The 23,921-nt window shown below is 45.4% G+C and overlaps 1 protein-coding gene across 2 annotated transcripts in view; it reads left to right on the forward strand.

Annotated features, from left to right (window-relative positions):
* The window catches only part of LOC129619696 (core histone macro-H2A.2), a 56,711-nt gene extending 32,836 nt beyond the window's left edge, over window positions 1-23,875 (forward strand). For both annotated transcript variants that reach the window (XM_055534969.1, XM_055534962.1), the window contains exons 3-9: window positions 6,874-6,980; window positions 8,244-8,441; window positions 10,008-10,118; window positions 11,515-11,614; window positions 15,174-15,263; window positions 21,440-21,614; window positions 23,144-23,875. In XM_055534969.1, the coding sequence (XP_055390944.1) occupies window positions 6,874-6,980; window positions 8,244-8,441; window positions 10,008-10,118; window positions 11,515-11,614; window positions 15,174-15,263; window positions 21,440-21,614; window positions 23,144-23,309 (947 nt within the window). In that variant the 3' untranslated portion in view covers window positions 23,310-23,875. The remainder of the gene's footprint in view (window positions 1-6,873; window positions 6,981-8,243; window positions 8,442-10,007; window positions 10,119-11,514; window positions 11,615-15,173; window positions 15,264-21,439; window positions 21,615-23,143) is intronic.
* The last annotated feature ends 46 nt before the right edge of the window (window positions 23,876-23,921 follow it).

Genomic DNA, 23,921 nt, shown 5'->3' on the forward strand with positions numbered 1-23,921 from the left:
GAGTGGGTGCTACTTAGCCAAAAAAAAAGGTTGCACAAATTTTCAGGCGCTTGGGGAGAAATAGTAGTTGGCCTTGCCCGATTTCTCTGGACTGGCTCCCTGGCCAACCCCAGGTTCACACATCATGACTTTAGAGCCATATGCCATTTCTGGTCCAAACCTCTGGGGGAGGTTGCACACTCCGGCAGCCAAGTACATGTTGGACTGCTCATCTAGAAACATCCACCAGCCTCCGAGAATGGACATCACATTCATAGTTCAGTTTATCAATCTGTAAATGCTGGCCTGGTTTACATCTCTGATGGTAGTGAGGGAAATGGACTGAAAAGGCAAGCCCAAATTCTGGAAAAGAATTTTATATCCATCAGCAATAGTTATCATGTAAATCTAAGATATTGAGAATGAGAAATTTATAATCATTTTATGGTGAGAAAATGTTCTGTAAGGTATTTTTAATTGACTGGACAAATAGGCTTAAAACAGGGTTGAGTAACTTCCCTGGCAGTTCAGTAGTTACGACTTCATGCTTCCACTGCAGAGAGCATGGGTTCAATCCCTGGTTGGAGAACTAAGATCCCACATGCCACTCAGCATGGACAAAATAAAAAAAACAAGGTTGAATTTGAGAGCGCTTCATGAAATCTTTATGTAACCGAGAAACCTATCATTTACACATCATTTCCAGACAATTGGGTCTATCCATTTAACACCAATGGGTAAATTTAATTCATAGCAGGAGAGATAAGAAAGCCTTCCTCAGTGATCAATGCAAAGAAATAGAGGATAACAATAGAATGGGAAAGACTAGAGATCTCTTCAAGAAAATTAGAGATACCAAGGGAACATTTCATGCAAAGATGGGCTCCATAAAGGACAAAAATGGTATGGACCTAACAGAAGCAGAAGGTATTAAGAATACATGGAAGAACTATACAAAAATGATCTTAATGATCAGATAACCACGATGGTGTGATCACTCACCTAGAGCCAGCTGTACTGGAATGCAAAGTCAAGTGGGCCTTAGGAAACATCACTACAAACAAAGCTAGTGGAGGTGATGGAATCACAGTTGAGCTATTTCAAATCCTAAACAATGATGCTGTTAAAGTGCTGAACTCAATATGCCAGCAACTTTGGAAAACTCAGCAGTGGCCACAGGACTGGGAAAGGTCAGTTTTCAACCCAATCCAAAAGAAAGGCAATGCCAAGGAATGTTCAAACTACCACACAATTGCACTCATCTCACACGCTTGCAAAGTGATGCTCAAAATTCTCCAAGTCAGGCTTCAACAGTACATGAACCGAGAACTTCCAGATGTTCAAGCTGGATTTAGAAAAGGGAGAGGAACCAGAGATCAAATTACCAACATCCATTGGATCATAGAAAAAGCAAGAGAATTCAAGAAAAACATCTTTATTGACTACACCAAACCCTTTGACTGTGTGTATCACAACAAACTGGAAAATTCTTCAAGAGATGGAAATACTAGACCACCTTACCTGCCTCCTGAGAAATTTGTATGCAGGTCAAGAAACAACAGTTAGAACCAGACATGGAACAACGGACTGGTTCCAGATTGGGAAAGGAGTACATCAAAGCTGTATATTGTCACCCTGCTTATTTAACTTATATGCAGAGTACATCATGTGAAATGCTGGGCTGGATGAAACACAAGCTGGAATCAAGATTGCTGGGAGAAATATCAATAACCTCAGATACACAGATGACACCACCCTTATGGCAGAAAGCGAAGGACTAAAGAGTCTCTTGATGAAAGTGAAAGAGGAGAGTGAAACAGCTGGCTTAAAATTCAGCATTTAAAAAACGAAGATCATGGCATCCGGTCCCATCACTTCATGGCAGATAGATGGGGAAACAATGGAAACAGTGAGAGACTTTATTTTCTTGGGCTCCAAAATCACTGCAGATGGTGACTGCAGCCATGAAATTAAAAGATGCTTGCTCCTTGGAAGAAAAGCTATGACCAACCTAGACAGCTTATTAAAAAGGAGAGACATTACTTTGCCAGCAAAGGTCCATCTAGTCAAAGCTATGGTTTTTCCAGTAGTCATATATGGATGTGAGTTGGACTATAAAGAAGGCTGCTGCTGCTGCTAAGTCGCTTGTCATGTCTGACTCGGTTCGACCCCATAGACGGCAGCCTACCAGGCTCCCCCATCTCTGGGATTCTCCAGGCAAGAACACTGGAGTGGGTTGCCATTTCCTTCTCCAATGCATGAAAGAGAAAAGTGAAAGAAGTCGCTCAGTCGTGTCTGACTCTTTGCGACTCCATGGACTGCAGCCTACCAGGCTCCTCTGTCCATGGGATTTTCCAGGCAAGAATACTGGAGTGGGGTGCCATTGCTGAGCACCAAAGAATTGTTGCTTTTGAACTGTGGTGTTGGAGAAGACTCTTGAGAGTCCCTTGGACTGCAAGGAGATCCAACCAGTCCATCCTAAAGGAAATCAGTCCTGAATATTCGTTGGAAGGACTGATACTTACTGATCATTAGAAAAGATCCTGATAATGGAAAACACTGAAGGCAGCAGGAGGGGACGACAGAGGATGAAATGGTTGGATGGCATCACTGACTCAATGGACATGAGTTTATACAAGCTCCGGGAGTTGGTGATGGACAGGAAAGCCTGGCGTGCTGCAGTCCATGGGGTCCCAAAGAGTGGGACACAACTGAGTGACTGAACCGATTTAACACCAAACATTTTTTTTAATCTATTGATTTTTTAGGTTTTACATTTGGGTTTTGAAAAGATCACTTTGGCAGCCAGGATCACACCTGTGGTTGTACACTGCACAAAGACATACATTTAAGGTAGTAGCATTGACATCATAGACCTCAAAGAACTGTAACATTATTATGAACATTTCCAGCAGATGGCAGTAAAGCATCTTGTCCTAACAAAAGCAGGGAAGTCCAGCATCTTGAGGAAGGGGCATCTTTTTCTAATTTGCACAAAATACCATCAGCCAGTGCTGGCCTTTTTGGCATGGGTCTAGAGGAAGACAAAACCGGGGACAGGAAAACCACTTAGGCAGCCACGACAATTATCTGGGCTGGAGGAGAAGAGAGCTTTAACTCAGGTAATGGCAATAAGTTTGGAAAAGAGAAGAAAAGGTGTGTAAGACTGATAAGTCAAGAGAGGTAGGGATGGAGAATGACTCCAGGTCTGTGCGTGGATGGAACTGCCAGTCCCAGGGGTGATGGAAGAGCCTGTTTCTGGGGATGCTTTAGATTTGGGGATGTGGTGAGTTTTATTTACCTGCAGAACACCCAGGTGACATCATGGCAGGGCTGGAAGTACAGATCTGGTGACATGGGAAGGAGGATGGAAGCGGGTGCTGTGACTGAATGAGGTTTCACCAGAAGACTGCGCAGCCTGAGCAGAGCAGAGCACCCAGACCGGGCCCAGGGACACCGCCACCTAGTGGGCAGGTGGACAAACAAGCAGAGGCGAGGGCAGGAGACCATCCTGTGTTCTGTCTCAGATGTACTGTGGTATTTCCCATCTCCTGTGAGCTGAGTTGTCCATTGTTGGTTTAGATTGTGTCCAGAATGAGAGGACACGGGCTCCTCCAAGAATAATGTGCATGATGAGCTTTCCTGCATCCTTTTTGGCTAAGAAATCATTCTTTTTACTATCAGATACTCAGTTGTATTCCAGATGGTTACTGCAACTGGAAGTGTGACTTGCAAGAAGTGAGAAGTTTGCTGTAGTAATTTCCAGACTTCCGTGGAAGTCTCCACCACTTAACAAATTATGATCTTCCCACAAAATTTGCAGTGAAACATTGTGTGCCATATAAATTCAGTTTTTCTATTGATTGCCAGTTCACGCAAGGATACTTGTGTTCCCAAGATCAATAAAATCACTCTGGAGTGTAGCAAACTTTTATAGTTGACATGAATATATTTGTCATAACAACATTTGAAGATATTAATAATGATTAACATTATTTCAAACATTTAAATGGTGAAATCTGGCCCAAGGAACTTTTAGGCTAAACATCCAACAGAGAAAAGAACTTCTAGGTCTAGATTTTCTGCTGTGTATTCTTTTTTTTCTCTTTAAAGAGAAAAAATTCTACCTCTGCTTTTGCACTCAAGCACACAATCAAGCTTTTCCTTCCTATAAATTATTTCGGAAGAGTTAGTCCAAGAGCCCAGCTGTACACAGGCCAGCCTCACCTGTGGGCCTGCACTGCGCCTTCTAACAAATTGCTGCCTTTAGCCTCTTCCTGTGGCCGTGTGCGATGAGGGCAGATTTTCCCTTTGAGAATCCAGTCTTTGCTTCTGTCTGTCAAGCTGAAAATCACCTGACCTTCAGGGGCTTCCTGAAGGCTGCAAGCTTCCCATTAGCCTGGCCTCTCATACTGAGGGTTAATTTGATGAACCCTGGAGAGGATCCTTAACTGCTTCCTCTAAATGCTGGTGACAGAGGCAGGACAGTTATGGTCCGTGATGCTAAAAATTCACCTGTTCAGAAGCTTAAAACTCAGAGGCGCATTTCCACCCATCTGGACAAAGGGGTGAGTGGAGTGCTCCTTCCTCCCAGGTTCGGGGCCCGTAGGATCAGCAGGTATAGGAAAGTCCTTTTAATTGCACTCAGTGGGGTGCTATACATTTCAACCTAGAATCATAACACAAGCCTATTGTGAAGACTTTACAATGACACCTCTTTAGATGGGTTCCCTTTTGTATAATTTGATTGATTGATTTTTTTGGCTGTGCTGAGTCTTCCGAGTGGGCTTTTCTCTAGTTGTGGCAAGCAGGAACTACTCTTCTTTGCAGTGCACAGGCTTCTCATTGTGGTGGCTTCTCTTGTTCTGGAGCACAGGCTCTAGGGCACTCGAGCTTCAGTGGTTGTAGCACATGAGCTCAATAGTTGTGGTTCTCGGGCTCTAGAGCCCAGGCTTAAGAGTTGTGGCGCATGGGCTTAGTTGCTCTGCAGCACGTGGAATCTTCCCTGACCAGGGTTCGAACTAGAGTCTCCTGCATTGGCAGAAAGATTCTTTACCACTGAGCCACCAGGGAAGCCCCATTGGGTACCCTTTTTAAAAGAAAGAAAAGTTGGGCAACAATCTGAAGGCAGCAAACCAGATTGGATATCTAATATGGCATTCATTTCAAATGCTCTTGTGTTCCATTCCCAACAAGCCTGCTCATATTTTTCAAACCATGGTGCCTCAATCTTTGATTCAGAAAACGCCGTGACTATGTAAATGAATTGTTGGTAAACACCATATTCCTTGCTTAATAACCTAGAAAAGATGTTGTGAGAATGAATTTGCAGTGATTTAGCGCCTTTCATTATGGAAATGCCATATAAATATTTAACTCTAATGCTTATTTTATTCTGATTTTTTGTTAATCACATTTGCTTAGTTAATATGGCGTATTTATGCCAAGTTTTTGTTTTATTGCCATAGATTTTATGAATGATGGCAACTGCATGTGTTGATTTATTTGAATCATGCAAAATTGTCTGTTAATTTTAGGGCTTAGTATATATGCCATTGTACCAGCAAATCCCCTCAACACACACACGTACACACACACCTGCACACATACATACATACAACACATTCATGCACATACAATTCCCCCCACCCCCACATATAACACATGGCACTTTGCCTCTTTCTCTAGGGAAGGAATTCTTTCTAGGGAAGGAATTTTTTTTACAGGCTCATTCATACTTTTGAAGGCAGACATTTGATTTAGCAAAACATTCTTCTAAAATTGAGAAAGAAAAAAATAATAATAAAACAAAGGTGGAAGGAGAAAGCATTCAAGAGTATAAACCAATTCTATGGATTAAAAAAAAATTTATTGACTCCAAAATTTTGATAGTATGTGAAATACTTTTAGGAATGTTCTTTTCTTTAAACTTTTTCACATTTATCAAATGATACGTTTGCTAAAGTCAGAGCCATGGTTAGGTCCTGAGGGATATGTGAAAAACCCCTGGGGCCCAACAAACCTCCCTTCCTAGGTCTCAAAGGTATTCCCGTTAGGAGTCCACCTTTTAGGTCAAGTAGTTCCTCACCTCCTGAGTATAAATCAGTTCTTTCTATCCACTTTCCTTTAGGACGTAAGGGACCAGGGGCATCAAGTGAAGAAGAAGGAGATTCTGAAAGCGGTCTCAGCTCTCCTCAGAAATGGCTGCACAGTGAAAGAAACTCGGGTTTTATATTAGGGTTATGTTTTAATAAGGGTTAACTTCTGCTGAATGTGGCTTAAACAAGAGAGTTTCTTTTTCTCTCATACAAAAGAAGTCTATAGAAGACAAGGAGGCTCCACAGTCATAAGAGATTCTGGTTCCTTCTATCTTGTTGCTCTGTAATCCACAGTTCTTACTCTTGGACAAAGGTGGCTGCTCAAATTCCAGCCATCGTGTCCTCAGTCTGCCAGTAAAGAGGGAAGAAGAATACTGTCTTTTCATTGACGCATACTTCCCAGAAGTACCATGCAACACGACTGCTTGCCTCTCATTGGCCAGATCTTTGTCACATGACCACATTTATCAACAAGGGAGATTGGAATACTGTCTTCATTCCTGTGATTATGGGCTCAGCAAAAAATCAGAGGTCTACTGCTAAGGAAGATGGGGGAGAATTAATGTCCAGGGACAGCTAGAAGACTTTGCCAAAGGATCATATATCAGGCCTTTCTAAAATATCTTACATGTCTGTGACGAGTACTTTTCAGTTTTCTGGATTTCTTTCCAGTCCCAGACATAAAAATCGCAAATGAGTAAAAGTGATCAAACTCAAAGACCATTTCCAAAGAAAAGCTTTGGAAAGCTCAGACCCCATTCCATGATTGCCTATTAACACTCCCTTGAAATTTCAGCGGAAATTCTAGAATTGGCTGGGAATGCAGCAAGGGACAACAAGAAGGCCCGGATAGCCCCGAGACACATCCTGCTGGCTGTTGCCAATGACGAGGAGCTCAACCAGGTACGTCTGAAGCACTGACACCAGCCACCAAATGGATTTGCCAAACACATTACTGCTTGTGGACCCAGCTGGTTAGAAATCCTTCCTGCTATAGTGCCCAGTCACATCTACGCTGAAACATTCAGATAGTATAGGATTGAGATTCAACATAAAATTGTCTCTGGAATAGACTCCATTATATATTTTGAATCTTGCCAGAGCTTCGCTTCCTCCTTAAAAGCAAGCTCTGTGTGTTGCTAGGGGAGGTGCAGTACACACGTGTTCTTCTCTTTACAGGTTCTTCACCCAAACTTTGTTGATGATTTATTCTGACGAGGGCAGAAGTGTCCTTCTTTCTATTATCAAAACTAACCCTTTATACTTTAAAACTGATTCCAAAATCAAGTAAATTCCCACCTTCATCCCCCCACCGAAGATGTGTGAGGTAGCATGTGGATAGTATAAGAACTTTCATTTATATTTATTTTCTGGTCTTATTTTTTCAACCTGTTTGTGGCTAAGAATCAGTTCCTATTTCCAATCCAACATGAACTGATAATTTCCAAAAATAAAATAAAAAGTAATTACTAGAAAAATTAAAAGACAAAAATATACAAACTACCAGCTACAATTTTGTTGTTACTAGATCGAATAGATAAACAATAACTCTATCAACTTATTAGACACTTCCTCATGATTTCTGTAGCGCTTTTGCCACAGATGGGTAACTAATAGCTTGTGGGCGGGCCCTGGTTGCAGACCACACTTGGAGTAGCACTGCTATAGAATGTGCAAAATGTATTAGTGTGGTCGTTCATGTCGATTAGTTAGAGTAAACAGATATCCATTGGGAGGTGCACGGTCAAACATATTTTACTGATGGAATGCATGATCAAAGGAGTGAGGAAGGTTGTTAACTGAGTCTAGCCCTTGCATTAACCTTTGAACCCCACTTTGTCAAGCTGTGCTCCTACGTCTGAAGCTCTTTATCCTCTGTTATGTCTGGAATTTCCGAGCTCTGGGCAACATCCCTGGTTCCACCCTGTCTACGCTTTCATTTCACTTTGCTTGTTTTGTTTTCTATACAAAATTGTGGATTGCCTTGATACCTACAGAGAAAAGCCCTACCCGTGAGACAGGGAAAACCAGTTAAATCATGTATCATGCAGTTTCTTTGGAAAGCAGAGACCAGGTTTAACACTTTCTTTGCCAACAGTTAGAATCATTTTAAATCCAGAACCAACGTGCTCTTTGCTTCTGAGCTCACACATCGTCTCTCTTCAGCTGCTAAAAGGAGTGACCATCGCCAGCGGAGGCGTCCTGCCCAGAATCCACCCTGAACTGCTGGCCAAAAAGCGAGGGACCAAAGGCAAGTCAGAAACTATCCTCTCCCCTCCCCCAGAGAAAAGAGGAAGGAAGGCCACGTCAGGAAAGAAGGGGGGAAAGAAATCGAAGGCTGCCAAACCACGGACATCCAAAAAGGTAAGCCTAGTGGTATCTGTGAGCCCTGGACACTCAAAGAGCAGGAGGGAAGTTGAACCATCCAAAGAGGAGGATGTGGCCAGCATCTCCAAAGGACTGGGTACTTGCCTCAGCTTGGTACCACGGGTGGGTGGGGGGAGGAAATGATAGGAATGTCTGTGAAAAAGAATAACAGGGGGGACTTCTTGGCAGCCCAGTGGTTAAGACTTCATCTTCCACTGCAGGGGGGTGTGGGTTCAACCCATCCCTGGCTGGGAAGCTAAGATCCCACATGCCTGGAAGCCAAAAAACCAAAACATAAAAGCAGAAGCAATACTGTAACAAATTCAATAAAGAATTTAAAAATTAGCTACCTCCAAAAAATCTTAAAAAAATAAATAGAGAGTCTTTGAGACCAGCTCAGATAATCATGCAGGGTCTACTAGAGATTTCCAACCCCCAAACATGGTGGTTTTCACGTTTCCGGACCCCTTCCACTGCCCCCACCAAAATCTTCAGTGAGAGATGCTGGCCTGGAACACTACTTCCCACCTCCCCCATGGCAGCTGACACATCTCTAGCCTTCCACAGAGAGTCATCCGAGTTCAGCCACTGGCATTTCAGGTGTTTGGATAACCTGATATGCTAAGTAGCTATAACTCAGAGATACCATTTGTGAAGTCATATTTTTCATATGCTGCCCAGTACAGCAACTACTAGCGACATTTGGCTATTTAAATTTGAATTTAAATTAATTAAAATGAAATAAAAACTCAGTTCCTTGGTTGCTCCAGCCACATTTCACATGCTTGACAGTACCGAGCAGCACAGAGGTAGAACATTTCCATGAAGGAAGGAAGTTCTGTTGGACAGCACTGCTCTGGGGGTTTCAAGTTTTCATTCCTCGGACCTCTGTGATGACTAAAAAGATGACAAAAGAGTTCGTTTCTCGGCCGCTGTGCCCCAGGGAGCCCTGGGGAGAAGGGAGATTGAACAGTGTACTGTGAATGACCCCAGCCTCCATAACGTGCAGGTGTTGAAAGAGCAAGAATAACATACCTGTGTCCAGGTTTGAGTAAGGACTGTGGGTGCACAAGAATCCCTTGCTGCTGCTACTGCTAAGTCGCTTCAGTCGTGTCCGACTCTGTGCGACCCCATAGACGGCAGCCTACCAGGCTCCGCCATCCCTAGGATTCTCCAGGCAAGAACACTGGAGTGGGTGCCATTTCCTTCTCCGGTGCATGAAAGTGAAAAGTGAAAGTGAAGTCGCTCAGTCATGTCTGACTCTGAGACCCCATGGACTGCAGCCTACCAGGCTCCTCTGTCCATGGGATTTTCCAGGCAAGAGTACTGGAGTGGGGTGCCATTGCCTTCTCCGAAGAATCCCTTAAATACGCCTTATTTTTTGTAGTATCCTTTTTTCCCCATATTGGTATCCCTTGCTTCCCTCCATCAAAAACAGTAGAACCTAACACCTGACCACTTCCTTTTATATCCAACAGGGTGGTTACCAAGGGAAAGACTTAAAAGCCACTTTGGGCTTTTTCTGGATGATTTCTCATCTGTCCTTCTGGTTTCTACCAACAGTCCAAACCAAAGGACAGCGATAAAGAAGGGACTTCAAATTCCACCTCTGAAGACGGGCCAGGGGATGGATTCACTATCCTGTCTTCTAAGAGCCTTGTTCTAGGGCAGAAGGTAATAAAGAAAGTTGTAATGTGCTGTCATAAAGCACTACTGCATTTTTATAACCTACTGTTTACAAGCAATGATGCCACCTTCATCCATTCCTTCCCTGATACAACTTTCACTCTGGTCTCATATTCATTTCTAAACTAAAAAGCTGTGGCAATGTCTGCATTGTGAGGATAAACAAACTCTTTAGTGCTGAGAATTGTTTATGCTGACATTGGTCAGCCAGTGGATCTTTCTGCTCAGTATTTTTCTGCTTCCCATGTCCCAGTTATTCTTGTGCTCACCAAAAAAATCCATAGCTAACTTTCTCAACCAGCCTTTGGGAGGCCTGCTTTACATGATGTGATGTAATTTATCATAGAAAGAAAATAGAAAGATATGTTCCCGGAATATCCCTGGTGTTAGAAGTGAATTATTTGCCAATAATTCAGTCTGCTTGCCTTTCTAGGCTGTAGAAAGAAAACAAACTGGGTTATACATTTGAACAGTTTTCAGCAGCACAACAGCAGCCCCCGCCAAACATGCAGATAATTCATTCCCACAAGCATAACAGACAATTTATCTACTAAGTCAACTGGGGCTGCAATAAGACACGTGTGGAAAGAGTCAGTTAATCATGTCTCAGGTAGCGAATGTTTGCAGCCTGACAATGGTTGAACCTCTTTTGAAGCCATTGGCAAGAGCATGTTTTGAGAAGCGCATCAAAGTGGCGGGTTCCTAACTTATCACTGATGAAAGCAGCGGAGCAAAGAGGTGGAAGTTACGTCCGCTCTAGGGGCTGTCTGTAGTTACGAGATGATTCGCTTTCTCTCACTTAAATAGGGGAGCAAGAAGTTCTTGCTCAGGTGGGGAGATGATGGAGAATGGTTTCCATTCCACTCAGTTCACGCCCCTAGGGCAGCATTTCACAAGTGTGGCTCCAGGGTCCCCAAAAGACAAGGTGGCCATATACAGGCAGGTCAGAATCCCGGAGCCCATACCTTCTCTCCCGCAGAAGTGGTTGGCTTTGCGTCCCTGTGCCCAGAAGTCTGTGCTGCTCTGAAAAGAATGGTGAGGACTGAGTAGCTTCTTGCAGGAGCTACTCAGAAACTACCACGTCAAACACCAAGACCACCCAGATGAGAAATGAGGGCATAATCTATAGGGAGAAGAAAAGGAAGGGAGATCCCATTCCTGTTCCTGGAAGAGGAGGCAGATTTGTTGCGTGCTGCTAACCTCAGGGTGAATATCAAATCCACTGAGCTCAAAAGAGCCTACTGAGAACCACACACCTGGAAATTTGAGATGGTTTTTCCACATAGAGCCATTTCTGTTGTCAGTCAGTGAAAGAATGCACAGATGCGAAGGTTTTCCATAGGACTTATCTCTCCCAACTCTCCATCTTCTCTTCCCAATGCAGCTGTCCTTGACCCAGAGTGACATCAGCCATATTGGCTCCATGAGAGTGGAGGGCATCGTCCACCCAACCACAGCCGAAATTGACCTCAAGGAAGATATAGGTAAGGTTCTGAGACTTCAGGAGAAGTGCCTTAGAATAGCTACTGTTCTGGCAAGTTCTCGTGAGGCTGGTCTCTGTCAGCTGGATAGCCTCTGCTTGGCGGACCCTGTCAGTCAAACTCTGCCTTTGTGTTTAACTGAACATCATTAAAGTATTGGGACTTCCCTGGGGCCTCAGACAGTAAAGAATCTGCCTGCAATGCAGGAGACCCAGGTTTGACCCAGGGATCAAAAACTAATTTTTTTAATATGCATATATTTTTGAAATTTTTATTGAAGTGTTATACAAAAACAGATCATTAGTGCACAGCTTGATGGATACAACTGTGTGACCAGCATCGTGATCATGAAACAGAACCTTGCCAGCACCCCACAAGGCCCCTTCATCCCTCGTCCCAGGACCATTCTCTCCGAGGGTAACCACTATGATGTCCTCTGTTTTGTTTGTTTGTTTGTTTGTGGCTGCGCTGTACAGCATGCAGGATCTTAGTTCCCCCACCAGGGATTGAACCCATGCCCCCTACAGTGGAAGCACAGAGTCTTAGCCATTGGGCCACCAGGGAAGTCCCTACCACTCTCCTGTCTTCTAATAGCATAGAGGGGTCTCATCTGTTTTATATTTTATAGGAGTCATGCAGTATGTCTCCTTTTGTGTCTGGCTCCTTTAGCTCAACTTTGTGAAATCCACGCATGCTGCTGAGCGTAGTTGTAGTTCATTCATTTTCTTTACTGTGCAGTGTTCTGTTGTAGAAATATAACAGTTTGTTGATCCAGTGTACCCCTGGTGGCATTGGGGCTGTTTCCAATGTGGGCTATAATGAGTAGTGTTACTCTAAGTATTGTTGTGCTTGTTTTGGGTAAACCTGTACATATATTTTAAGCTGCAGTATTGAGAACACCACTGGTAAAAAGGAAATTGACATCTGGAACAAGTTAGGCTGTCTGTAAGGCTATATACACTGAATTATTTCACCAGTGGATTGCAATCTGTCCCACCAGTGGTACCAGGCTAGGTGGAGGAACCTAGGAAGGTAAGCTTCCTGACACTAGAAATAATAAGATGGCAACTAGATGGTCACCATCTCACCCATTTTTACAAGACAGAAATGAGTAAGGAAAGGGTTTTGTTCCTGGGATACAGGACTTGCTCCTGAGGTAGGTGATTTGGGGTGGATACTAGTAGCTCAGCCCAGGATGGCAGCACCAGGGGCCCCAGGCTGCCGAGCTCACCTGTGTGTCCCCCTTGACATCACAGGCCACTTGCTTTGCTGAAATGGAGATACGATAGCGCTGGGTGGGGGAAAACAGAAAAAACAAACGACAAAAACTAGTATTACAGAGAAACAGGATTTCTCTTGCACATAGAGATGGTGAAAACTCCACTCCTTAAACCCAGCCCAGGCTCTACCAGCTGCCCTCAACTCACTGCGTTTGGAAAGCCTCCCACTAGTGGCCTTAATCTGGAGCTCTGCCTTAAGTGTGTCCTAGTGGCCCAGTTGGTAAAGAATCTCCCTGCCATGCAGGAGACCCTGGTTTGATCCCTGAGTCGGGAAGATCCCCTGGAGAAGGGAATGGCAACCCACTCTAGGATTCTTGCCGGGAGAATTCCATGAGGAGCCTGGCGGGCTACTGTCCATGGTGTCACAAAGAATCAGACACAACTGGGCGATTAACACTTTCACTCTAAGTGTGTCCTAGCTTCTCACACGGAGAAGGCAATGGCACCCCACTCCAGTACTCTTGCCTGGAAAATCCCATGGATGGAGGAGCCTGGTGGGCTGCAGGCCATGGGGTCGCTAAGAGTCGGACACGACTGAGCGACTTCACTTTCACTTTTCACTTTCATGCATTGGAGAAGGAAATGGCAACCCACTCCAGTGTTCTTGCCTGGAGAAGCCCAGGGACGGGGGAGCCTGGTGGGCTGCCGTCTATGGGGTCGCACAGAGTTGGACACGACTGAAGCGACTTAGAAGCAGCAGCAGCAGCTTCTCACAAATAAAATAAGTTTATCTTTTAAAGTTTTACCTTCTTTTTCATTTCTACAGTATTTGCATTTTTATATCAGGAGAACAATAAAGATAGCTCTGTTTTTTAGGTGGTGGGTGGTAGTAGAATAGAAAAAAAACACTAGAATTGTAACAAAAACTCAAGGTCAGATCCCACACCCAGTGGAGGTTCTGAGTCCTTAATTTTTTAAAGAGATCATTAAGAGTTCATGTCATTGAGACTGCTTTATGAACAAATCAACCCCTAAAAAGGTCCTTTGAAGAGTTTGTGTCAATTGCCAACAATATAACTTGTACCACTGACTTACTTTGATAGTACTCATAATGGCATAACTTCTTCTCCCATTTTATGCCTCTCCTTCTGTTTTTTCTTATGCTTCCTTTTTGCTTTCAAGAGGGATCAGTCTTTTATATCTCCAGTATCCTTTTCCTCTACAGTGGAGACTTCTTCGAAATGAAATATCAAGTTAAGAAATAAAGACATAAGTTGAAAAAAAGAAAACCTTATTTATCTAACCCTAAACCTTAAAGTTATAAATACCTTTGTTTTCTTTGCAGACTTTTTTTTTTTTGGCCACACCACGGGCCCCGGCAGTGAAAGTGCCAAGCCCTAACCATGGGACCACCACAAAATTCCTTCTTTGCAAACTTCTGAGGCTTCTTTTTTATTGTTGTCTTTCTGGGCCATTTTTAAAATTTCTAATTTGGGAGTGAGGCATTCTGCATCTTCAGAGCAGCTTCTTTGCCTCTTCCCTGTTCTGACTAAAGGGCTGAGACCTGCCTCAATAGCTTCTGCTCCTTGAGCTCTTGTTTCACATTCCACAAAGGCAAACCCCTTTGACTCTCCAGGAGACTTATAGTGTGGTACAGTTACGGAAACAACATTACTGTATTTCGCAAATATTCTTTCAATCCAGCTGTGATTAACATTTTGGGGAAATAATTCCTATGATACATTAGAAGCAATAGTAAGTGAAATAAACTATTAAATAATTCTTTTGAAAAAAAGTTTGCTAGAATCTAAGTACTGTTGGATAGAAGCACAGGGACCCCTGCCACCGGTGATCACTGGCAACCAGGATTTAATTTTTTAATTTTTTAAAGTTTATTTAGTTAGTTAGTTAGTTTGGCTGTTCTAGGTCTTTGTTGCTGCATGAGAGCTTTCTCCAGTTGCAGAGAATGGCGGCTGCTCTCTGGCTGGGGCACACGGAGTTCTCATGGCAGTGGCTCTCTTGTTTCAGGTTCTAGACGCACGGGCTTCAGTGGTTGCGGCTCACCAGCTCTAGACTGGCTCAGTAGTTGGGGCTCATGGCTTTAGTTGTCACGCAGCATGTGGGATCTTCCCGGACCAGGGATTGAACCCTTGTCCCCTGCCTTGGCAGGCAGATTCTTAAGTGCTGGACCACCACGGAAGCCCGGTAACCAGGATTTAATTGCAAAAGTTGATTCCTAATTTCTAAGCACTTTTTTAAGACCTAGTCAAACTGTCAACCAGTGTAAATTAATGGCTTTGAAAAGGGCAACCACAATGGCTTTCCGCTATTGTCCTTCACAGGTAAGGCCTTGGAAAAGGCTGGGGGCAAGGAGTTCTTGGAAACAGTAAAGGAGCTTCGCAAGTCCCAGGGCCCTTTGGAAGTAGCTGAAGGTAAGTGTGGAATTGGGTCATGTCCCCAGGCACCTTCCCCTCTAGCGGGACATGCTACACACACATTCAGTTCACAGAGCAAAACAGGCCACAACCAATCAGGAAGGTATTTTAGCATCTCTCAGATAATTTGAGCAGGCCCACATAGATCATTTCATACACCATGGGGACTACAAAGTGTCTGGATACGGGCCATTTTGCATCATCAGCTTACCCAAAAATGGTCTAGAACGGTTGGGTAACTTTCTGTGTGTGCGGAAAATGCATGACAGAGTTTACCACTGTGACCTTTAAACCTGTACAGTGCGGTGGCGTTAACTATACTCAGTGCTGCTTCTCTGTCACCACTATCTAGTTCCCAGAACTTTCTATCACCGTCTGTAGAAAGTCCACATGGATTGAGTAGTCACGTCCCTCCCCCAGCCCCTGATAACCACCAGTGTGCTTTCTCTTTCTATAGATTTGCCTCTTCTGGATATTTTATATAAATTGAATTGTATAATATGTGATCTTTTGTGTCTGGCTTCTTTCACTTAAAATGTTTGGAGGCTTATCCATACTGTAACTTGTATCAGTGCTTCATTCCTTTTTAGGGCTGAATACTATTTCATTTGTTTATCCATTCATCACGGGTCATTTCCACCTTTGACTTCTGTGAATAGAGTTCCTCTGAACACCTGTGCACAGGTTTTTGTTTGTTTGAACACTTACTTTCAAAGGTAACTTTTTGACAAGTGGGTCCAACTTCAGATCCATGTTCACACCTACCTCCAGGGACATCTAGTTGGTACCAAGTGCTGTCCTGGGGCGGGGGCTCCAAGGACAAAGAAATCCCACTCCTGTCCTCCAGCACTGGACAGTCGAGAAGGAGAGACAGACACATAAGTGGGGCACAGAGAGGGAGCCATACACTCTGCTTGGGGAGATGGGGAAGTACCAGTGAGGATGTGAGATCTACACGGGGGCAAGGACATTGTGGGCAGTAGGGACACACTCTGTGAGAAGGCAAGGTCAGGAGCCGGCAGGGAGGAGATGAACAGCAGCCAGAGATGGGCCTGTCCCGTGGGCTGTGTTAATGGTCTGGATTTGACTCTATATAGACTAAGAGAGGTGCTTTTGAAAATAGAAGCTGGGGAATGTCACGATCAGATCTGATTGCAAGAAAAGTTATAGGGCCACTGATCAAGAAAGAACGCGTGTCCTCACTTTACAGCTGCACATACCACTCGTCACACGATGATAGATAGAATTTCCTTTTTAAAATTTTAAGACATTGGACTTCCCTGGTAGGCCAGTGGCTAATAATCTACCTCCAGTGCAAGAGGCATGGGTTCAATCCCTGGTCCGGGAGGATCCCACATGCCGTGGAGCAACTAAGCCCTTGTGCTACAACTGCTGAGCCTATGCACTGCAACAAGAGAAGCCACTGCGATGAGAAGCACGTGCGCCACAATGGAGAGTAGCCCTTGCTCACCACAGCTAGAGAAAGCCCTCGCACAGCAATGAAGACCCAGCACAGCCGAAAATAAGTAAAAATTAAAAAAAAAATTTAAGGCAGAAGCATGCTGACATAAAACATAAGCATCCATGTAGACAGAGATAGGAGAGCTGCAAGCAGCCACAGTGAGGGGCGTGGGAGCTGGGCTGCAGGTCTGGTAACATGCAGAGAAATCAGGAGGTCACCTGATAGAACTAGAGTCACCTCACACTTGGAAGGCACGCGAGCCAGTCCCTGCTGAGGGAAAGGGCTGGATGAAACTCCCAGCCCTTACAGGAAGCCAAGGTTCTGAGCGACTCCTTGGGCTCTGGCTCATGTGAAATCCATTTTCTAGAGAAGCAGAAGGGTGCAGACAGCCCCTTACCCAAGCCCAGGGCCACGTCACCCATCAGCTGAGTGCCTGCGTCTACCCCATCCCTTGTATAACCCAGAGACAGAGCCCTGAGTCATCCGTGATAGAGAGGCTCCTAACGGGGGGTCTTGGGGAAGCGCCTGCAAACTGCCTGATAGGGTGGGGAGAAAAACAGCTTCCCTACATAAAGCGAGAGCCTCCAACGTGCTTCTAAACAGTTCCAGAGGTAGGAAATAGGAGGCAGAGAAGCAGTATGTAAAAAGATGAAGGGACTTCCCTAGCAGTCCAGTGGTTAAGACTCCATGCTTCCACTGCAAGGCCACAGGTTCAATCTCTGGTCAGGGAACTAGGATCTTGTATCACAGGCCAAAAAGTTTAGAAAATTAATAATAATAATTAATAAAAAGATGAAGAGTTAAAACTACTATGTGTGAAATAAACTACAAGGATATATTGTACAGCACAGGGAATACAGCTAATATAGCCAGTATTTTATGATAACATTAAATGAAGTATAATCTATAAAAATTCTAAAGGACTATGTTGCACACCTGAAACTAGTATGTTATAAATCAACTATACCTCAATTTAAAAGAAAAAAGATCTTGACTGAGAATTTTCCAGAATGAAATCCTTGAGTCCTCAGGTTGAAAACATTATTGAGTATATTTAAAACATCAAAATAAATCCAAAACCTGGCCTATCATGGTGGCATTTCCAAAAATCAAGAGAAACCTGCAAAGCAGCCTACGGAAAGGCAGGGCATTTGTAAAGATGGTTCTCCTGCCAGCAGACTTGTCAGCAACAAAAGATGCTTGAAGACAGAAGTGTCTTCAAAGCACCAAGGGGGAAGACTGCACTAAGAAGTTCACATGTTGTTTGTTATTATTCAACAGGGAGGGTAAAAGGTGCAGAGTTTCAGATAGCAAAACTTGAGAGTCAGAGGTCCGCAGACTCTTGCTGAAAGGACTACAGAAGCCTCACAGGGAGAAACAGAAATGAATCCAGAAGGATTGAGAGGGCTGCAGGAAACAAGCGTGAGCTAAGAAAGCAGATACATCTGTTAGGTCCAAGTATTCATGGCCCCGGGGCCAAACAGCAGTTATCTCCCGGGGAAGAAGGGTTTTGTGTGGGTGCATCTGGAAAAGGGGAGATAGTTCATCAGGGTGTAAATTAGACCATATTTCATTCAGTTTCAAAACACCATCACTTGTAAGATATGTCCTTATTGTAAGAAAGAATACATTTCCAAGATGGAGTGTCCAGTAGGAAACCCCACACAAAGCCTGGGCACCTTCAGTTTAACAGGAAGCAAAACATGGACCCACCATGCAGAAAGGGCAGCCAGTACCTGTCTTGACCTTGGCATTGGGTAGACCAATGGAGAAAAGCCTCACTAGGGAACTTGAACCACATGCTGGTACTCCTGTGGATTTGCACTGTGGCCCCAAAACCTCAATTGGGAAGGCTAGTGGGACGTGACCTGGGTATGGTAGAGTCCCCAGATGACATAGAAGCAAACGTAACTTCCCTGTGGAAGAACTCATCTCGGTCCAAGCCCACAGCGATTATAAGTGCGTCCAGATTCCAGCCGGGAAGCTGGATGGGAGAAGGGTGGGACATGGTGGTGAAAGTGAAGCAGACGGGCCTGGAGTGAGGCAAATCAGAGAAAACCAACAGGTGGTGCCAGAGACAGAGAAAGGGGAACTGGCTTTGGGTGCGAGTGATGACTCTGATGGGCACCTGTTGGACCTGAGGCTCCAGCAAGGCCACTGGTAAGCAGCTGATGAAAACTGAGGACAAAAATGGTTTGTAGGAGCCAGGGCCAAGTGGCAGCAGAGAGAACACTAGGCCTGGGTGGACAGGAGAAGGAGGGGCTGCTGCAGGGAACTGAGGCAGGAGGGAAAGCACAGGGCCATGGAGACCAAGGACCAGCTGCAGCCTCAGCCTCCCAGCAGGACTGGGGCCGCCCTGCTGTCCACTTGATGGTGGTGACTCTGAAAAGGTGTCGGGCTCCCCTGAAGGAAGGTTCTAGAGGCTCCTTGCAGCCACTCTGCCATCTCAGAGCATGGTCCCCACCAAGTAAAGGTGACTTACCAGGGGACGTCACATCACATGAAGAGTATTAGTAGATGTTTCTACCACATATCAGGATCCCAAGCTCCAAGATCACTTGACCTTCACCTTGGCGCCTCTAGAGAACACTAAATCATTACAACTACAAGCGGGGGTTTCCATTTCCAGTTGCCATGGAAATGCTTTGTTTTAGGCTGACCTGCTACCATGGACTTCCTTCAAAATCTAGAGTAGGGACTTCCCTGATGGTCCCCACTGCAGGGAGCCTGGGTTCAATCCCTGGTCGAGGAACTAAGATCCCACATGCCATGTAGCATGGACCAAAAACATGAAAGAAAGAAACAACAACAAAAAAAAAACTAGTGTAAATAGATAGTGTCAGAGGAGATGAGAAGGCATGCCATTTTTTCTTGATTAACTTAACACATTTCTTGTTTCACTTAACACTACCATCAGGGGTACATTTCTCTTATTTAAAATGACTTTTAATGTTAAAAAGAATATCATTCAGCTGGTAACATGATCATATTTTAAACATATATAAAATAAATCAACCTGGTTTGTAAGGAGCTGAAATCTCCCCAGCGTATAAGAACAGTGAGGGCCTCAGGGAAGTTGCCCCAAGCAGGCAGTGCCAGTCCCCACGATACTGGGTTCCCTTGAACCACAAGGCCAGTGGGAACATTCTGCTTCTGGTGTACAAATGTACATGGTCAGAGAGTCAACCAGTCATGCCCGCTGCTGCCTCAGTATTCACATCGACTGATTCCTTAACTCATTCATTCACTAATCAGACACTTGGCACCAGCCTGGGCACTGGGAAGGCAGGGCGTTCACAGCTGTAGCCGACAGGCGGGGGACGCCCCTTGCATGTGTCGCCACCCACCCTGGCCTGTGCAGGTATAGCCTCTTCAGCACTGTGGATGGACATCACTAGGAAACACAGCTCGTGTACTGGGTAGGCATCATACATTCCAAATAAGTCTTTTAAACCAACCCCACACACTGCTCTGGAATGCAGCAGACATATATTTGTTAGAAACACTGCCATAGCAGCGTGACCTGCTCGAAGTCCCCCGTCTCCCAGAGCCTGGCCACTGCAGGAGGGTGGGGGACCTTTGCTAAATTTGGTCCCTTGAGTGGCACAGAGCCCCAGCTCCACAAGGTGGGTGGCTTAGAGGCAAGCAGCAGGTGGCTGCAGCCACCGACGCCCCCAAGGGGCCAGAGAGTGGCCAGTGGATCAGACCCAACCGCTCCTTTGGAGATCAATGGCCACAGAGACTTACCTAGAACTGCTCACTGTCAGCTCCGGCACTGACAGTAAAGAGGTCTGGGGGAGTAAAAAATAAAAGTAGGGAGTATGAACTGAAATTATGAGACCAAGCAGGCGTAATCGAACTTCACAACCTGTTGTGAACACCTGCTTGCTACAGGCTCTTTAGGTGTACAGGGACGATCAAAAGACAGTCCCTGTCCAAGGAGGTGTACAACATAGAGTGGTTCTCAATTTATGGAGGGTCCTCAAATCACCAAGCACAAGGCCTGCATCAGACCTACCAAGTCAGAATCTCAGATGGGGAGGGAAGAGAGGGCTTGTCAATTTTTAAAAAGCCGTTGTATTAGTTTCCTATCACTAGAAACTATTACAGACCCGCACAAATTAGTGCAAACTTGGTAGACTCAAACAACACAAATGCATTGTCTTAGCGCTCTGGACATCAGAAGGCTGCAATGAGTCTTAAGAAACTAAAATCAAGGTGCTGGCAGGGCTGGTTCCTTCTTAAAGCAGCTGTTCCTTGCCTGTTCCAGCTTCTGTTTGTGCTAAGTTATTTCAGTCATGTCCGACTCCTTATGACTCTATGGACTGCAGCCCGCCAGGCTCCTCTATCCATGGGATTCTCCAGGCAAGAATACTGGAGTGGGTTGCCATGCCCTCCTCCAGGGGATCTTCCCAACTTAGGGATCGAACCCACGTCTCCTGCACTGGCAGGCAGATTCTCTACCACTGCACACATACTACCTGGGAAGCCCCATACCTTTGATTAGGAGGCCAGAAGGCAGACCATGTGAACATCTGTGGCATGCCGTCACATCTGTTTTCACTGTTTACCCAAAACTTGTGCCAACTGTCAAAAGCAATTCTGACACGGCTCTTCCTCTCCTAAGGAGGACACAGGAGATTCAGCCTAACCCCCGGCTTAAGGGGAAGACATAAGAAATAACCTGCAGCATTTTTCTCTCATGTCCCAGCTGCCGTCAGCCAGTCGAGTGGACTTGCAGCCAAATTTGTCATCCACTGTCACATCCCTCAGTGGGGCTCTGACAAATGTGAAGAACAGCTTGAAGAGACCATCAAAAATTGCCTCTCGGCAGCAGAGGACAAGAAGCTGAAGTCGGTGGCGTTCCCGCCCTTCCCCAGCGGCAGGTAAGATGTTCTCTTCTGGGCGGGCAGCAGGGATGCTGGGTCAGTTCATCCAGCCTTCTCCCTGGGAACCAGCTGCGCCCCCACTTGGTCACATCCAGCTTGGCCATCCCAGAGGACATAACCAAGGACTGCCAGCGGCAGCCAAGCACTTTGACCAGGCGACAGAGTGAGAATCCCAGTTTCCATCATTCGAAACAGAGAAAGGTAGTTTCCAGGAGGAACAAGAGGCAGAGTTCATTTTTGAGAGCCAGGTTCAAAGTCCGCGTGCCCACCAGCTGTCCCGTGTCTAGAACACAGAATGGTAAACACCAGGCTCAAAGGCGCTTGCTTCTCAAAGCGTGGTCCACCGACCAGCAGCATGGAGCCCCGAGTTAGGATGCAGATCTCAGAATCCCTGCAGCAGAGGCTGGAGAAGTGAAAGGTCCTCAGCAAAGGCTTGCTTTCAGGGATTGGAGAAATGATTGCTCTCTCTGCCACGGACCCCAACTGGGCACGGGAGCAATATTTCAGGCAAATAATGAGGCTGTCTGTCCTCACATGTAGCATGGCCTCTCCCCTTACACTCACAGCCAGAGGGAGTTATTGCTTTAATTTTGAACACCCTCTCTCTCGAGAGTCCTTCATAGCGAAGATATGATTTACAGTCTGAAGATGTTACGGCTGAGTCACACCGGAAGGCGGAGAGGGAAGGAATGAGGCTTAGCTTCCTGCCACAATTCTATCCCAACCTAAGTGGGCAGTGCTGGGTCTCCATAGCCTGGCCTGGAGATGCTGTGAATGGAATTCTCCGCATACAACTGCGACCACTCGCCAGGATGTCCTGGGCTGGGACATGACAGCTGACCAAGAAGAATTCTTATCAGGCCAGCCCATCCCAGACCCACCCAAGGGGGCCAGGGTGTCACCACGATGGTTGGGTCCCTGGCAGACAGCTCTCCTGTGGCATCCTGGGGCTTGGGGCCCTGCCCAGAATCATCACTGCTGAAATTACATTGGCACATCCACATGGGTTAGTGAGAGGAAGGTGAAATGCATGAAACAGGAATTAATGAAGACGTCCCTCTTTTGAGCATACATTTGTGCCCTTTAATTAATAATCCGTTTAGCATGGAACCCAGTTTTGAGGGAGCTGATTAAAACTATACAGGCTTTCTGCAAGATCAGGTCTTTTAAATACTGAGTTGGTATTTTTTAAAGTTAAGCCGGACTTGAGTCAGGCCACATAGATTCAAACACTGGGCTCCTCACCAGCCAGCCCTAAAACCATGGTGCCTCTGTGAGCCAGTGTGGTACCTGTAAAGTGGGGACAATGACCCTTGCCTGTCTCCTTCCCAGGCTGTCCCTCTTCTGGGGTCAAAAGAGATTGTGTGTGGACCCCCCTGCACACAGTAAGACCTTGAGTGACAGGAACAAGGGCCTGGTGCCAGGATAACAAGGAATCACATTGCCCCCACCCCGGGCTGAGGGCAGAGTTCCTTCATGGGCCCCAGGACCAAAGTGACATTGGCTCCTCTTTCCTTTTGGCACAGAAACTGCTTCCCCAAACAGACGGCAGCCCAGGTGACCCTCAAAGCCATCTCGGCCCACTTTGATGACTCGAGTGCATCCTCGCTGAAGAACGTCTACTTCCTCCTCTTCGACAGCGAGAGCATCGGCATCTACGTACAGGAGATGGCCAAGCTTGATGCCAAGTAGCCGCCCTGCACCCACAGGCGGCCACCACACTCACCAACGGGAATCAGGAGGATCAGAGTCACAGGAGCGGGGTTTTATCTTTAAAAGGAGAAAGGAAGGGTGACGGCAGGGGAGCGGAGGGCAGCGGAAAGGGAAGCGGGTAGCAGGAGCTGCAGGAGCAGGCCCTGCCCACGGGAAGAGCCCTCTGCATTTCTATTATTTTATATTCTCGTTAAAAAAGAGCCTCAGTCCATAATTAACCAGGTCTCCACCAGGGTTTTCTTTCTATGTGTTTTCTTCCTGTTGTTTTAGAACTTTTTTAAAAAAACACAGACTTTGTTTAGATTTATAGCATTGACTTTTACATACACACAAAATCCTTTCAAAATTCTTAAAATCTTCTGTTTCTCCTTTTTTTTGCAAGGGAAGAGGGCGGAAAAAAAAGTGACTTGGGCTTTGTTGGCTGTCTGTATTCAGTGATGGGAGAGAAGAAAATTAGAAAGGCATCTCACTGGTGCTTGTCTCTGTTTTAGTGCCCCCACCTTTAACCCTATAATATCTGTAACTACTCTTAAAAAGATTTTGCTTCAGGCTTTTTTTTGTTTTGTTTTTTTTAAAGAAAATGAAAGGAAA

Source organism: Bubalus kerabau, chromosome 1, assembly GCF_029407905.1.
Source record: "Bubalus kerabau isolate K-KA32 ecotype Philippines breed swamp buffalo chromosome 1, PCC_UOA_SB_1v2, whole genome shotgun sequence".
Classification (NCBI taxonomy): Eukaryota; Metazoa; Chordata; class Mammalia; order Artiodactyla; family Bovidae; genus Bubalus; species Bubalus kerabau.